Raw genomic sequence first — 16,934 nt, forward strand, 5'->3', positions numbered from 1 at the left:
TATGATATCTGTAAGTTGACTCTTCCACCTCTCATTAAATTTCATTCCACACTGCCACAGGTGACCTGGGCAGCATGTCTTAGTAGCATTCCCATAGCTGCTCTACAGCTTTCAGCTTGAACAGAGCTCTGTTCAAACATTCATCAACCACTATTCATCCTTGTCAGCCTCCAGTTCTGATGCTCAGTTTGATCAGGCATGTCAGCAATTATTGTTTAGATGAGCTCCTAGCTCCCATCTCCTGGAGGAGTTAACTGCTGGCTAATTATTGAGAGCGAGATCCATGTGTGTACAGATAGTCAAAGAACAGTTTCTTATCTTACAGTAACCGATTCTTCAAGATATTTTATACACGTGGATCTCATGGCCCACCCTCCTTAGATTCTTTTGACCAGGATTCCAGGCGGTGAAGGAACAATATGACCACTCTTGGAGGTGCTCCACCCTTTATGCCAGGCGGGGCTGGGGAGGGCAACGCTATTGTAGGGTGCATGAGTGGCTGTGACAGCCACCTGTTAAAAGATTCTGATCTTTACATGGGGTGCATGAGCTCAGCATGGGATTGATGTATACAAAACATCTATGGTGATGGTTCCTATGCATATTCCACTCAAGGTGTAGCTGCATTCCATACACCTAAGACCTGAAGATTTAAAATTAGCAGCATCCGTTGGTCCATGCCTGAGCCATTCATTTCATCATGCTACAAACCAAGGGCATGAAGGGTAGCACAGACCTACTATCTCTCCAGTGCCTTGGTCCAAGACTCAACTTGTCATTGTACGCAGCTGTGCTAGCGTTGCTGTTTCAAATTCCAGTTTTTTCTATAAATAGCTTTCTTTTCCAGCTAGTTTTAGTTTTTTTAGTTAAATAATGGTAGCAAAAGTCTAGGTGTTTCCCCTCTTTGCTTCCCCGCCCCCTCTAACCCACAATGTTTGGGTTATTAATATGCCCAAGATCCAGGATTTCAAGACCTGCATGGCCTGTCCTTTGGTCTTCCTGGTTAGTGACTTCCATGACACTTGTGATGCATTGAGGAGTCCCACATCCCCCCCTAAGTGCAATATCTACCACTCCTTTTCCCTCTAAACCTGCCAAGCCCAAGAGTTCTTACTCAGATATTTAAAGAAAAACGAAGCAGTGTTGTATAATGGGTATTGCAGATGTCCTGGGTTCCGGTTCCATGATCAAGCACAGCCCTCAGGGTACAGCAGGAGACTGCATCAGAAATCTGAGGGAAACCCATTGAGACAAAAAAGCTGCTGAAAAAGTGTGAGGCTTGTTTTCTTAGAGACTTGAGCAAGCAGATTTTTTTGGGGTGGAGGGGAAAGAGTAGCTGTTTGTAACAGATCTTTCTATAGTGTTTAGTAGTACCCAAGCATGCTCTTTCAAAATTAAATGTAACACATGGTAAGGATAATTTCATCAGCATTCAAAAGTATTAGGAGATGGTATCTCCACTCAGCAAGACCTCCTAGAGGAGAGGTTTCAGAGTAACAGCCGTGTTAGTCTGTATTCGCAAAAAGAAAAGGAGGACTTGTGGCACCTTAGAGACTAACCAATTTATTAGAGCATAAGCTTTCGTGAGCTACAGCTCACTTCCTCAGATGCATATCGTGGAAACTGCAGCAGGCTTTATATATACACAGAGAATATGAAACAATACCTCCTCCCACCCCACTGTCCTGCTGGTAATAGCTTATCTAAAGTGATCATCAGGTGGGCCATTTCCAGCACAAATCCAGGTTTTCTCACCCTCCACCCCCCCCCCACACACACAAATTCACTCTCCTGCTGGTGATAGCCCATCCAAAGTGACAACTCTTTACACAATGTGCATGACAATCAAGTTGGGCTATTTCCTGCACAAATCCAGGTTTTCTCACATCCCCCCCCCACCCCCATACACACACAAACTCACTCTCCTGCTGGTAATAGCTCATCCAAACTGACCACTCTTCAAGTTTAAATCCAAGTTAAACCAGAACATCTGGGGGGGGGGTAGGGAAAAACAAGAGGAAACAGGCTACCTTGCATAATGACTTAGCCACTCCCAGTCTCTATTTAAGCCTAAATTAATAGTATCCAATTTGCAAATGAATTCCAGCGAGAAACTGCTGAATTGGAATTCATTTGCAAATTGGATACTATTAATTTAGGCTTAAATAGAGACTGGGAGTGGCTAAGTCATTATGCAAGGTAGCCTGTTTCCTCTTGTTTTTCCCTACCCCCCCCCCCCCAGATGTTCTGGTTTAACTTGGATTTAAACTTGAAGAGTGGTCAGTTTGGATGAGCTATTACCAGCAGGAGAGTGAGTTTGTGTGTGTATGGGGGTGGGGGGGGGGATGTGAGAAAACCTGGATTTGTGCAGGAAATAGCCCAACTTGATTGTCATGCACATTGTGTAAAGAGTTGTCACTTTGGATGGGCTATCACCAGCAGGAGAGTGAATTTGTGTGGGGGGTTGGAGGGTGAGAAAACCTGGATTTGTGCTGGAAATGGCCCACCTGATAATCACTTTAGATAAGCTATTACCAGCAGGACAGTGGGGTGGGAGGAGGTATTGTTTCATATTCTCTGTGTATATATAAAGCCTGCTGCAGTTTCCACGATATGCATCTGAGGAAGTGAGCTGTAGCTCACGAAAGCTTATGCTCTAATAAATTGGTTAGTCTCTAAGGTGCCACAAGTACTCCTTTTCTTTTTCCTAGAGGAGAGTTGGAGGTAAGTGCACTGGTACTAGAGAAGGGACACACAGTTTTTCCTCTGGGTATCGCTGTTGCTGTAGCCACCAAAATCAAGAACAACTTGAAAGTATGTTTATGTACCCATTCTGCAAGAAGGGAAGGAGATGCTGCTGCCCACCAGGAGTTAATTACTAATTAACAACTTTGAAAGTAATTCAAAGCTATAGCTGACAGAAGCAGAGGAGGTTAGCATCACTGACAAAAGCGCCTGGATTGTATGAGGAAAGGAGCAGCACTCTGAAATTTTTCTTTAAGCTTAGGAATCATAGTGACACACTCAGCAATCCATTTACATTTTGAAGACTATTCCCTCCAGGAAAAGGGCTTGCATTTATGATTTCTAATATAAACCACCATGGTCTCTAATTATTTAGTGAACAGGGAGTGCCAACGAGTTAATGTAACATTTGGGAAGTCATTCAAGGAAAATCAGGAATTGCCAAACATACACCTACTTTTCTTGAAAAAGACAGCCGGCACTATTTCACACCAGACCACATTTGAAGTTTCTAGTCCTCGCTGTTTTTAAGATAAGGACAAAATTTATTTTCTTAACTATCATTTTTATTTCTCATAGCAGAGATCATGCACTTGTTTGGCTATTGCTTACAGTTAGACATGAGCCATCCATTATAATGGAGTCACTTTAGGCTCCGGCACACCAGAGTTCACGATCCCTTTGCCAGAGAAGGTTTCAAAATCTGAACCTAAAACTATGTAGAGAATATTAATGAATATCTAAATACTATAGGTTGTGGTATTAACAGAACTTCTACAAGCTTAATTTTTAAATCAAGAACATTGGTATATAGGAATGGTGAGTCCAAACCAATGGATGCTCTCAAATATGAAAAATAAAAGTTGCAAGCATAAACCATACATTCACTGATGGAAAATGGCAAGCAATAAGGACAAGATATCAAACAAGGCAAAAAATCTAAGAAATTCCATCCTGGAAAATTTATTCATTTAGATTTTGTATTTTTAATTTTACTTAACTAACACAGAGCGCACCCAAAAGGAACAAAGTCTGCACCAGCCAAGAAGAGAATGCCAGTCTTACAATGCTTGCTGAAGTAATTGCAAATCTAAAATGGTACCATTGTGAATTCCACAGTCAAAGCCCTGTTTCTTATCCCACGAACATGAGCCTCTTGCAGAATATACTTTCATACCTTTAGAAAGGGCCTTATCAATGGATGCTTTGTATGTCTGATATATGGACAGACTGATTATTAAAAGGCTTCAAGCATTTTTGAGAACATTGTGAAAGAAGAATATAGGGCTCTCTCCCCATTTCTTGGTCCACTGAAAGTAGATTTTTAAGCCCAATGTTTGTGGTTGGAAGGGGTAAGGGGAGAAAAATACTGTATCTGAAGCAGAACTTGATTTAGTTTTCCCTTATGTACTATAACAGGGTTCATGACCCGCCACTCTTTCTGGGGCCCACTTCCTCTCCACAATATGGCTCAGAGAGGCTTCAGGGTTGTGCAGCACCCAGATCTTTATGTACTCAAGGTTGTCCCCCACCAGTGTCCATCTATATACAAGCTGCACAGGCAGAGTCAGCCTTCAGCTAGGAGGCCTCCAGCTCCCTCCCTGACTGACTTCTCCCTTGCTGTCCCTAATTCAGCCCGGTACCTAAAGAACATATTAAAGTTTGGTCTAGAGGGTTAAAAAAGTTTCATGAGGTCTTGCAGAAAAAGGCTGAAATGCCACTCTTCTCTCTGTCTTCTCATTGCTTCATTGTGAGAAGACAGCCACAGAGATGTAGAAACAACCTGGCAAAAACAAAAAAATTCTGTGCCCAATATTTTAAAATTCTTCAAATTTTGTCAATAAATAAACGTGGAGGCTCTAGCATGGCAGTAGGGAGCACAGGCTGCACGGAGATGAGAGATAACCCTGCAGCCCTCCCCACAACCTTCCCAGGATATAGACCTCCAGGGCAGGCCCAGGTCTTGAGCTATGTCAGGGTCAGGTGTAGCCTCACCGCTGAGTCTGTGTCCTGGGGCGGGCTTCAGGGTGATCTCCCACCTCCATGCAGCCAGTTGCCAGTGCTCCCCACTGCCATGCTGGAGCCTCCACATTTATTATTGACAAATAAAATATGCAGAATTTTAAAATATTGTGTACAGAATTTTTTTTTTGGGGGGGCACATAATTTTCTCGGGAGTAATCTATGAATAAAAACAAGGTGAGAGAAAATGATATCTGCTAGTTCTAAAATCTTAAAGACCATAGTGACCAGAAACAGTTTCTTTATTAAATCAGTTTGTCAAAACACATTTTGCACTTACATTTTAAAAAAAATGTTACCATATAGGTAATTTTATTTAACTAATAAACAATTTGAAAAAGCTGTTTGTGCATTTTAAATTGAAATTTAATTTCTGTTCAAGTCGGGCTTGACACAAATCACAAACAATTATCTAATAGATACGAAACTTATCACTCACCATTTTCTAAAGTAAAAAATATAAAAATTAAGAACCTGAAAAAATGTAAGTTAAACTAGTTAATTGCTTAACTAAATGAGTATAGATAAAGCATATCTCCTAGTTCACTAGGGGCACTCTCTTGAAATGTGGGGAACCCAAGTTTCATATCCCTTCTCCACATCAGGCAAAGGGGGAAAATAAACCCAGGTCTTAAACATCCTTGGCAATCACCCTGAACAGTGGGCTAAAGTTTATAAAGGGGGGCACCACCATCCTTCCTTCTTTGTGAATCTAGACCTTTAAAAACACTAAGAAACAAAATGTTTTGAAACTGACATTTTTGATTTGCTGAATTTTTTGGGGGAATTTTCAAATTTGCTTTTACCTTAAAACAGAGTTGAGTTTTTGTTTAAAACTACTGGGGGGGGGGGGAGGGAAAAACACAAAACAAAAATAAAAACCATAAATTATTTGTCTAGCTCTTACCACCCACAAGTCTCTAGGATTAAAGTAAAACTACTCCAAGTCCCATCTTTTCCACTTAAATTTGTATGCCCTTTTTGGAGTATTTAGGAGGGCTCAATACCAAACTTCTCAGCAGCCATGCAAACAGATTGGATCCTGAGTTGGTATGTAGGGTACCCTGATTCAGTGTGATCAGATGGGGGCAAATCCTCAAACTGAATCAGCCACAGCAAACCATAAGGGGAATAACCCATATTTCTCACAGCCAATGCCAACCATGAAAACTTTTGTCTTTTTTGAGCTTGTTCATAACCTGTTATCAGAACAATTAGTGGGAAAGTACAGGTGAGTGTCCATCCCTAATCAGAGGAGAAAGTATCTCCTTTCAATATGGTTATTTTCCAGGGGTTTTTTTGCAAAATAAAATAGTAGTTCAGATGTAGCTCTACGGTGATTTGTTTAGCCTGTTTCTGAGACAGCACTTTCAGAAGAGGTGGGGGGGGGGGGGATTTTAATCGCTAAGAAAATAGAAAGGTACAGGGTCTCAAACCAAAAATACCAAAGACATATATCATAACATGGTGACCTGATAAGCCATTTGAACTATGGATACCTTTTGGGGTTCCAGATCTCTGAATGTCCTTGTGCATTCAGGACTACCTTGCTAAACAAAAGACTTATGCATAACTTTTTTTCTGGTGAGACCAAGTTATATTTTAAATGTAGAGACTACCATAGGTTTGTGTGGTGCTTTAGGCAAGTCAAAGATGTCTCGGTCTCAAGGAGTTTACAGACCAGTGTGAAGACCTTATTTAAGACAGGGTACTTGCAGAGCTAGGACTGTATGATTAATTTGGAACTTCTTTCCTAACTAAACTGTTTCTGCATTGCTACCAAGCCAGAGCAGCGTCGGGAAACCGGGGGAGAAATCAGTTGTATACAATAAAACAGACTGCGTAGCCAAAGACTACTGAGCCTACTGGATCTTGAAAGAGTCTTATGGGGGTGCGTATTATGGACACTACACCTGCTGTTCTCGTTGTTAAGACCAGTAACCAGTGTAGCTATTTGCCAGAGCCAAGAGATATAAGCAATCTTCTGTCACATACAGCTTCCAAGAGCAGGATGGTTTGGTGTCAAGATCTCCTAAATATTCTAGTAGGCCATATAAATTAATGGGGGGGCGGGGGGTGAGAAAAAAAGAAGAGGGAGATCCACAAGGGTCTTTTACAGTTTTCCTAACCTACTAAAAAAAAACCAAAAAAAAACCTTCTGGCTGATTACCTTCCTCCCCACCCACACATGATGGAGTGTAGATTTCCATATCTGAGTGAATGGCTAAGGATTTATGCCTTCAAAAGAAACTAGGCACAAAACCTACCCTGTAGAAATGGCTCAGTCTGCCAGCTGGAAAGAAAAGATTCTTACCTAGACTAGTGCAGGCAGGTATATAAAAATGAAGGGGATGTAGCTTGGGGTTCTCAGAAGAAAGTGTTCTCTCCTGGCTTCATTACATCTCTAGATTGGAAGGCAACAGAATCTCAGGCCAGTCCATGAGAAAAGAGAACATGGGAAACAGACTGCTTTATCCCCGTGAAAGGGCTGAACATCTTACCAAAAACTGTAGTTAAGACTATTTGTTTTCCTCTGGCTGAAGTCTGCCTGCCAGGGTTTGGCAATGAACTTTTTCCTCCCTCTTTCCACTACCTTGCTAGTTTCGCTTTTGCCCACAAGTATCTATATTGACAAAGTTGAGAATTGCTGTCAATGTACTGGATATGTCAGTCCCCAGATGTTGAAGGTGACTGCTTCAGTTACAAAGTTTATATATGTTGTAACTGTAATGACTAGAAGCTTTTCTTTAGTGTGAAACCTGATTTTATAGAAGTTGATAGCAGCGAAAAAGAAAGCTTCCTACTTGCTATAATTAAGTAGGCAAGTGGAGTTTTCAAGCTTTAATAGTGCATGTTAGTAACTTAACTTAGTTTAACCCCTCTTGTGTATGTTTTCCTAAATATTTTAAGTGTCTGTGAGGGGGAAATTCAAGTATTACAAAACACTTCAGTTCAATCATTTGGTTTTTATTGTCTCCATTATGTGAGAAGAACTTAAAAAAACTCCCCAAAACCCAAAAGTTAGTTTTTCCTGTAATTTGTCACAGACTTCAAAAACTGTGTGTCAGAACAGCTAATGGTGGAATAACTAAAGGTCTTTATAACGTGAACGCTGAAATTGAAGTTGTCTACCAACTTAACTTTTTGGAAAAAAATTAATAGCAAACATCACATGAAATTTTGCAAAATACAGTATTTCTGAACAGTCATCAAGTTACAACAGCATTTCCTGAACGCCAAATCCAACTCCCACCCACCTCTTCAAAAAAATGAAACCAAACACAGTCCCTCCAACTTTATCATGTATTGTTAAAAGCTTTCCTGAAATGAGATGATATAGTAGATTTTCATAAGTTTCCTTTCTTACATTTTTGATGAGCAATTAAATAATTAACAATTTTGCCATTTAAAGTATAATCAGAATTTGAGTTAGCACCAATTGAAATGAATAGGGCATTTCACAAACAGCTATTATATCATGCTCTCTGCAAACTCATGTAGACACTGCTATATCAGTGAATACTGGTAATTTTTTAAAAGGTTTTCTTCACAATCCTACCAGATAGAGACCTTAGTTAACGCTAAGACTCTGGACAACAGAGGGCTGATCTGTTGCCCTCACCTAGCAAGTTCTTTGTGCTCACTGGAGAGAGGGTGGGGACTCTCCACATTAAAAAGTGTGGAGTTAGAGTCTGTATTCCAGAGACCATTTTATTACATTAATACTAACATAACAAATGTGGCTACTAAGCACTACTGCAATACATATAATAAAATATTCCAAAGCACAGCATGATCTAGCACACATGATATGTATTGAAAGTTACATAAGACATTCTGACTAGAAGCCCAATCTTACAGTCCTCATATTACTAAGAACTGAAAACAAGATCAAGCCTTGGATTCTAAACTGATCAGGTAAAGACCAATCCTTTTAACAACAGATTGGAAGAATGCAATGATTCCTTGTCTTATGTTAGTTGAGGCATCCAATTTCTGAGCCAGATCCTACAGTCCACGTTCAGGCAAAACTTCCGCTGACTTCAGGATCAGGCCCTGTATGTCTTTAGGAATTCTGGATGACTAGAACTACATGGCTTTAAGGCAGTCTCAGCAAGTTCAAGGTTTCAAGCCACAATCCATTCATGACCTACATGTTGAGCATTAGGCGAAAGCAACTTTTCAGAAAGTAAATCTGACCTTTCCACATCTGAAATCAATCATAAAATGCCAGAACCTGTATCTAGCAGATAACACCATGGGTTTGCTGAGGTTATCTGCTAGAATAGCAGAGGGTTAACTATTACACTAGGATGCCATGATAGAGGTCTTCACTATAAATGCTGGACAAAGCTTAATTGCATCGATCTTGTCAGAATTCAACGATGCAAGTTGAAATTCCAGTAAATTTGACATTAACAGATGTAAACATTTACAAATGAGTGTGGAATTAACAGCATAAAACTAATACAAATTTACATAGCAGCTAACTACACTGGACTAACAAAAGAATAAAAAGTTAGCCTTTTTACAATAATCTATTGCTATCTAGTGAAGTATGCATTACATATATTAAATGGTTAATAAAGTAATTCTCTATGCACTACTACTTCTTTATTGACTAAGCTTGCAAAGTCCTGGCATTCAACTTAACAGCATTTCTGTTTGTGCCTTTGTAACGTGATAATTTTTGATTGCCCACACCCACTCAATTCCACAATTTCAGGAAGTGTTCTAGGCATCAGTGGCCAGAACCCTATTGATTTTAGTGAAAAATCAGAAAGGGGAAACATGGAGGATTCATGGAGCCCCTCTTATGATTAGCAGAGCCAGAGTTTCAAGCACCTTTGTAACTACCTATAGGTCAAACAACTGGTTGATGGCATTCATTAGTGCCTGCCAACAAAATACCACTATCTCCTCTCTGTCTTTCCTCCCAACAGAATTTAACATGTTGACACCCTGAATGATCTATCTCCCAGACAGAAAGAATAATGGGAGTGAGGAAAGTGTGTACATAATCTCTGGCATAAGAGGGGAGGGGGAAAGAGGCACACCGAGCCTCTAGCGTGGGAGAAGAGATGGACATGGGAGGCCACAAAGAACCCCTATAAGAGAAAGACTGAGGGAATCTGGCATGCAGCACAGGGGAGAATAAGGGGCCACACACAGCCCCTACCGTTGGAGAAGGGAAATGAGGGGCACAGAGAGCTCCATTTTTGGAGAGGTGGAAGTCACAGGAATCCCTGAAATAGAGGGGGATGTGAGTCTGGCACACAGAGCTGTGGGTAGGAGGTAAAATGGAGAAATGCAAGGAGCCCCTGGTGTGACCCCCCCCCACTGCAGTAGAGACATGAAACAAATTGCCAAAGCAAGACAGAACTTATTGATGGACATTACTTTGCAAAAAAATAAATAAATAAAAAAATAAAAAAAATACACTACCTGAAGACAATTATGACAGTTCCCCTTTTCATCTGTATTTATGGATCTATGACAATGGAATATAATTATTAGCTTATAGTAGTTCACCTCTATTATGCACGTGAGAACATTTCTAGCAAAAAGCAGTATCTTTTTTAAAACAAGTTTATAAATGGTGGTAGAATCTCCATTAAGTCACAAAACTCCAACCTAATTTCTACATGTGACATCAGATCATAGTGAATTAGCAGTCTATGGAGTCTCCTAATGAACAGTAATTTAAACTATTAACTAAGGCTTTTCACTAGCGACAGCCACAAGTAAAATTCAGTTAATTTTTATTCCTCTTCTCTATTCCACAATATTCATATTAATGGAGAAATATTTCAAGGAAAGATGTAGGTATATTTAAGAGATATTTAATCAATATTCACCTAACCTCATTCACAAGAACACTCAGCAAGTGTGCTCCGTATGTGAACAATGTTTTCGGAGGAAGGGACAAGAGGCAAGAACCTTCATCTACTGTGAAGCCTCCCTAGTACCATACAACTGCCATTTGACTTCTCTCCCCCCACCTTATGTCTTGCTCCCTCTGCCTCTTTCCAAGAGAAGACATCATAACCTAGGCTGGTAAACTGTGTGAACAGCAGCATGGTCAAAAAACTCAATATTATCCTTTCAGTCAAATTCCCACTTATGCCTAGTACACAGTTGAGGCCTAAACAGCATACAGGAAACAGAAAATTTGTTGTTTCCTATATTGCTTCCCCAAGCAGTCTTCCCAGTAAGAGTTCCATGTTAACGAGTTCTTTTGACTATATGCAAAATCCCCCGTCCAAGACAATTTTCCAATCCAAACGGGCCAGCTAGCACTACAGCAGAACTATGTAATCCATTCCCAGAGTGCAATATTATTTGTTTGAACCAGAGCAGCCAAAGGTCAAGATTGTAATGTTGATTAGAGATGAGACACCACTGAAACTTACTGTTTTTTCAAATAACCCAGGAGTATTAATAGCAGCACACGGTGTCAGAGTTTAAGGTCAGAAGGAACCATCAGATCATCTAGTCTGACCTCCCGTATATATTACAGGCTACAACCACCACCCTGCACCTGCACATTAAATCCAGCAGCTGAAATCAGACCAAAGTGTTAGAGTCCATAGGAAACCACACTATTACATGCCACAGATAGAGACTAGAAGTGACAGAGGTGCACCAATGCCCAAGGACCCTACAGTGGAAGGGAACTGGTTAAGTGACCTGTACCCAGATAATCCCAGCAAGTGACCTGAACTCCATATTGCAGAGGAAAATGAAAATACAGAGATATGATGGCATCATTACAAACTAGTTCTTGACAGTTAAAACCATGAAAAAAAAAAAAAACAAAGAAAGTACCACAGGAGATACAAAACTACACTAGCTTTCAGGTCTGCTTATGAGAAGTTAGAAATGATGGCTAATCCCCCCTGAAAAAAAGTGACGAATCCTCAGGCCTACAGCTACAACAGTTTTAATTCATTTAACATGAAACGTCCTGCTTAGCATATGCATACCTGTACAACAGTAAAGCTAGATCTACACTAGAAACTTCTGACAGTATAATAAAGTCAGATGAAGTGTCTAAAATATATATATTTTTAATACTGGCAAAACCTCTAGTGCAGATGCAGTTCACTGACAAAAAGAGTGCTTTTGCCAGAACAGTTTATTTTGCTCAAGAAACGTGTATAAAGTATTCTGGCAAAAACATTTTTTGCTGGCAGAAGCTGCATCTTCACTAGGTATATCTATACTAGCAAACCTTTTCTAGTGGTAATTTGATTATAAGTCTACACACTGGAGATTTTTCTATTCCTTACTACTAAATTGGGAAGAATCTCTAAATTGTGTCAATTAAAAAGTAATAAAAAAAAGTGAAATATTTTCCTAAAACTTTACATATGAAAATTAACTTTAAAATTTTATATATTTCTCATGCACAGACACACACACGCCCCTACCAACCTGTCTCCCCCTCCCCCCGACTGTGGAACTGCAGAGACCCTGCAGAATTCACTTTCAGAATATTTATGAAAAAATTCTTATCAGGCATTTAGGTATTTAAAAAACAGTTCTTCCTAGCCTACCAGAAGAGCAATCAGACAAGTATATTACAATGTAAATTAAGACTTCCAATACTAAACACTGAACCACAGCTAAGAGTAATTTTTAAACAGACTATGGGAATTATGCTCTATATCAGTAGTTCTCAACCTATTTACCGTTGTGGGCCACATATGCAGCTCTCTGTGTGTTATGTGGGCCACATCCGCACAACATATATACTACCTGTATGGCCCAGAAGATATCACATGGGCCACAGCTGTGTGCTGATTGGGCTGCAAGCAACCTGCACATTGAGAATCACTGTTCTATATGTACAAATTCAGAGCATTTTACTCATTCTACAGCCATATAATATATTTGTGAAACCCTGACTGTAAAGGGATCAGTGCAGAAATTACATAATGATAAGCAATTCTATAATCAACTGAAGTGAGTACTAGCCACAAGATTATCTAAATTCACTTGCTATCTCCATCTTCACCTACATCATCGAGACTAGAAATTACCAGCATTAGATCAAGAGAGTTGAAAGTTCTCCAAAAATTTAATGTTGCAGAAAATTTGGATAACTATATAAAGTTTTACTACTAGAGTCTCAGACAACAAAGAACCCTAAAAAGCATACCTTTGGTAAACTGAGAGTAAATGGTCCTTTTTTCTGTCATACATGTTCTAAACAACGCTTTCTCAAATATAATTTCAAAATGATAGATAATCAATTGAAATCAAGTTCCATATTTAGAAAAGGCCTCAGATGGGAGATCTGGATACATCTATCTCAGTGGTTCTCAAACATTTGTACTGGTGACCCCTTTCACACAACAAGCCTCTGAGTGTGACCCCCTGTATAAATTAAAAACACTTTTTTATATATTTAAACACCATTATAAATGCTGGAGGCAAAGCAGGGCTTGGGGTGTTGCCTGAGAGCTCGCAACCCCCCAGGTAATAACCTCATGACCCTGAGGGGTCCCGACCTATCTATCTCCATATCATTTAAAAAAAATCACTTTTAAAATGTTAGTTTATTTTCTTACAATGTTAAACCCAGAAATATAAGCAAAAACACGCTCAATGCCCAGCACTACTAAATATAAGAAAATACGTGAGATAGAACACTTACCTGCAACACTGGTAATGGTAACTGGAACTCCTTGAACTTGAACACCTGCTGCACTGAGGCTGGCAACACTTACTGTTTGGAGGTTAGGCACTGAAGCAAGCTGGGCAGCATTCAGTGTGATTGGGGTACCAGCAACAGCCATTGGTGCAATCTGGGCAATAGTTGCGCCCCCACTTGAAGACACTGGGGTGATGGTTAGTTGCTGGGGTAACCCAGCATTCTGAACTTGCAAATTTGAAAGGCTTTGAAGATTCTGAACCTGCACAGTTTGCCAACTGATCTGCCCTGATGGTGTTAAAGTTGGAGCCCTGATGAGTACCTGAGTTGGACTCACTGCTTGCAGCTGAACATTTTGCAAAGGCTGTTGTTGGATGGTCTGAATAGTTTGCCCTGACTGGAGCTGAAACGACTGTGGAGAAATGGCTTGAATAATCTGCTGTTGCGGCTGTTGGATCTGTATTTGCTGTAGAATAGGCTGACCTACAATTTGCACCTGTTGAAGTGAACTTGACTGATCCTGCACATTTTGTAGTCCATTAGGCTGAAGCTGACTGGAGCTCTGAGCTTCTGATTCTGTGGCGGCAGTTTGAGGTTCTTCAGGAGTATGCTCTGAACTGCTGCCTGCTGTGCTTGCATACTGGCCTGCCTCTGCTGAGGTTACTAAAGTGTCACTGCTAGTCAGAGTTGTTGAGGCAGTGGTTGTACAAATGGAAGAAGAGGAAGGGGATTCTGGCATAGTACTAACAGAAGCAGTGGTGACAGGCGTGGATACTACCTGATTCCCATTGGAAACTCCACTATCAGCAGTCTGGCCAACCTGTCCAGAACCACCTCCTGTTGCCACATTGTTTATCACAGGCAATGCTAGAGTTACTCCTCCAATGTTTATAGGCAAGGTTGTTACAACCTGAGCCTGAGTACCTGGAATAGTCTGCAGTTGCAGTGGTATTGAAACACCAGGCCTAATTTGGACTGGAACTGTCTGATTTCCCAGGTTCTGAGCAATAATATTCCCCGAAGTGGTCCTATTTGCAGTTGTGAGGATAGCTTGATTATTCCCTGCAGGGATGAGCTGAATTTGACCCTGTAAATCTTGTAGAGCTGTAGCATTGGCAGGATTGATTTGAATTTGCTGACCTTCCGTTGTCTGAATCTGTGGGATCACTTGGTATTGGACACTACCACTTGGATTCTGTACTTGTACTACTTGAAACTGTCCAGGGTTAGTAGCAGAAGAATTGCCTGATTTAGTTTTTGAAGGAGATGTATTCCCATTGTTGCTGCCGGAAGGACTTGCTGTGCTTGATGCAACAGAAGATCCTTGTTGAGCAACATTGTTTTCTTTTGAAGCAGGAGGAGCAGCAGCAACAAGCTGCCATGCATTTGCATTTCCAGCAAGCTGAGTTGTTACTAATTCTAACTGTTGTGGTTGATTTTGAAGCTGCACCAAACCTTGGCTTGGATCTATAATAATCTGCTGTTGTCCAGTTGATTGATTCTCACCAGGAGTCCCAATTTTGCTGCAAGTGGCTGCCAGCAAAGCCAGAGGTGAAGGTTGAGAATCCTACCCATAAAGAGAGAAAACAGCAGCAAATTTAGAAGAGTGGGTGAGAGTTATTTCTGACAGTTCAACTATCAAAGTTTATTCAGGAAACACAAAAATGCTTAAGACGTTTTAGTACACAGAGAGATCATACAGTACTGAATGAGGAAGTACATTCTCAGATCCTCATATATGCTTGAAAAATAAGGCCCTTTATCACCAATAAATAAAACTACTGCCGAAGTGTTTCTTCCTCAATCCAGTCCTTTTTACAAAATTCTTCAATACACAGCAAGCAGTTTATCAGTTTAAAGTATAATCCACCCAGAAAACATGTCCAGGCAGTCAAGATTACCCTTCATGTTTCACCCACCCAAAAGAAAGACGCCTTGAATGGGAAATTCAGTTAACTGCACATTTCGTTTTAAACGCTAAGAGGTGTGCAATTCCCATTTTGTGTGCATGAGTTACCTGTGAGCCTCCAGTTTTATTTTTTTTATTATTGTTGTTCTCTGCCTCAGGAGATTTCTCTCCCTCTGTGGGCATAACTTCCTCCTTCTTTTGATCTGCAAAAAACATGAAGCATAACAGGTTAATTATTCACCTTTCTTTATACAAAAGGAAAACCTATTGGCACCTCCTCTTTGGTACCCAATCCCTTCGATTTTACCTCTCTGTGAAAACCATAATCCAAATCATTATGACAAAAGAGCCCGTCCCAAAAAACGTGGTTTGAAACCCAACCCATGGGGGCTGGAGAGTTAACACCCAGAAAGGGGAGGTTTGATTTCCTCTCCCAGACAGCAGGGGGGAAAACCCACCCACAACCCTCCTCCTGCCCCTAAAGCATCGACGGCCAGGCAGGAGGAGGGTTGTACAGGGAAGGAAAAGAGGAATGAAGGAGGGAAGGCTGTGCCCAGGAGGAAGGGTTAGGGGAGAAGAGGGGAATGGAGGAGGGAGGGAAAGAGGAGGGACGGAGAGCGGAGTGGGCAGGGTAGGAAGAGAAGAAAGGGGGGAAGAAGGAGGGCCAGAGGAGGACTGAAAGAGGGCGGGATAGAGGGGCATGGAGGGGAGAGCAGAGAAGAAAGGGGGATGAGGGATGGAGATGGAGCGGGCTGAAGGAGGGAGGGGGTTACATACCGCTCATCCCGCATTAATGCCCCGCTGAGGCGCCGCTCTGGGGGGGAGGAGGAGGCGGAGGAGGCGGAGGGTGGGGTGGGGGTAGCGGGGAGAAGGCCGGTCGCAGCCGGAGCTGGGAGGAGCGGGACGGCCTATTTTTCCACGAATGGCCGCCGCTGGGCTGTGGCGTAGCTGCCTCTCTCCGCCCGCCGCCGCCGCCTGCCCCTGAGCCCGGCGCCTGATTGACAGCTCAGAGCCAGCCGAGGGGGAAGGAGGGGCGGGGCCCAGAGAGGCCCAACTGACGCCCACTGAGCAGGAAACCGAGCCCAGCAGCCGACTCGGCCGCTCCTCTCCGACGGAGCTGGGCTCCTCGTAAATGGGCGGGGCTAGGCTCGGGCGGCGCGAGACAGCTAACGAGCCGAGCTCCGCGCGACCCAAGCTCAGAACAAGCCAAGTCAGGGGGCCCTCGCGCCGGGAGGGAGAGGGTGGGGCCAAGGCGGCGCGGGCTGCGGAGTAGGCGAGCTGAGCGAACCTTCGCCTGCAGTAGGGCTCCCCGAGCTGCCTGACAGCGCGAAGCGAGGCAGGGAAGGGGAGGAGCCAAGCCGGGGGTGGTGAGCGGCAAAGCGCCTCCGTCTCCAGCCGCCAGAACACTGATTGACAGCGCGCGCGAACAAGAAAAGGAGCACGTGGGCGGGCTCGCGCGGCTTGAGCCAACCAAACGGCAGCCAAGGACCTCACGCCCCCTGACTGACAGCGCGCTGGGCTGTAACCGCCAAGTCCCGACGCGGCTCTTCCCCATCTGCCCTTCAGTCACCCCGGGCTCAGCCCACCCCCAGCTCTGTG

At 42.2% G+C, this 16,934-nt stretch overlaps 1 protein-coding gene across 3 annotated transcripts in view; it reads right to left on the reverse strand.

Annotated features, from left to right (window-relative positions):
• The window catches only part of SP4 (Sp4 transcription factor), a 47,854-nt gene extending 31,129 nt beyond the window's left edge, over positions 1-16,725 (reverse strand). Inside the window, exons 1-3 of one of the 3 annotated variants that reach the window (XM_084621011.1) lie at positions 16,624-16,725; positions 15,444-15,538; positions 13,430-14,993 (exon numbers count right to left, since the gene is read on the reverse strand). In XM_084621011.1, coding sequence (XP_084477137.1) covers positions 13,430-14,993; positions 15,444-15,518 — 1,639 coding nt within the window. In that variant the 5' untranslated portion in view covers positions 15,519-15,538; positions 16,624-16,725. Of the gene's footprint in view, positions 1-13,429; positions 14,994-15,443; positions 15,539-15,642; positions 15,918-16,112; positions 16,317-16,623 lie in introns of those variants that run through there. The other 2 variants (XM_084621009.1, XM_084621010.1) reach the window with 2 other exon arrangements.
• Positions 16,726-16,934: the final 209 nt, after the last annotated feature.

The sequence above is a fragment of the Lepidochelys olivacea genome, assembly GCF_965140295.1.
Source record: "Lepidochelys olivacea isolate rLepOli2 genome assembly, chromosome: 2".
In the NCBI taxonomy this organism is placed as follows: Eukaryota; Metazoa; Chordata; order Testudines; family Cheloniidae; genus Lepidochelys; species Lepidochelys olivacea.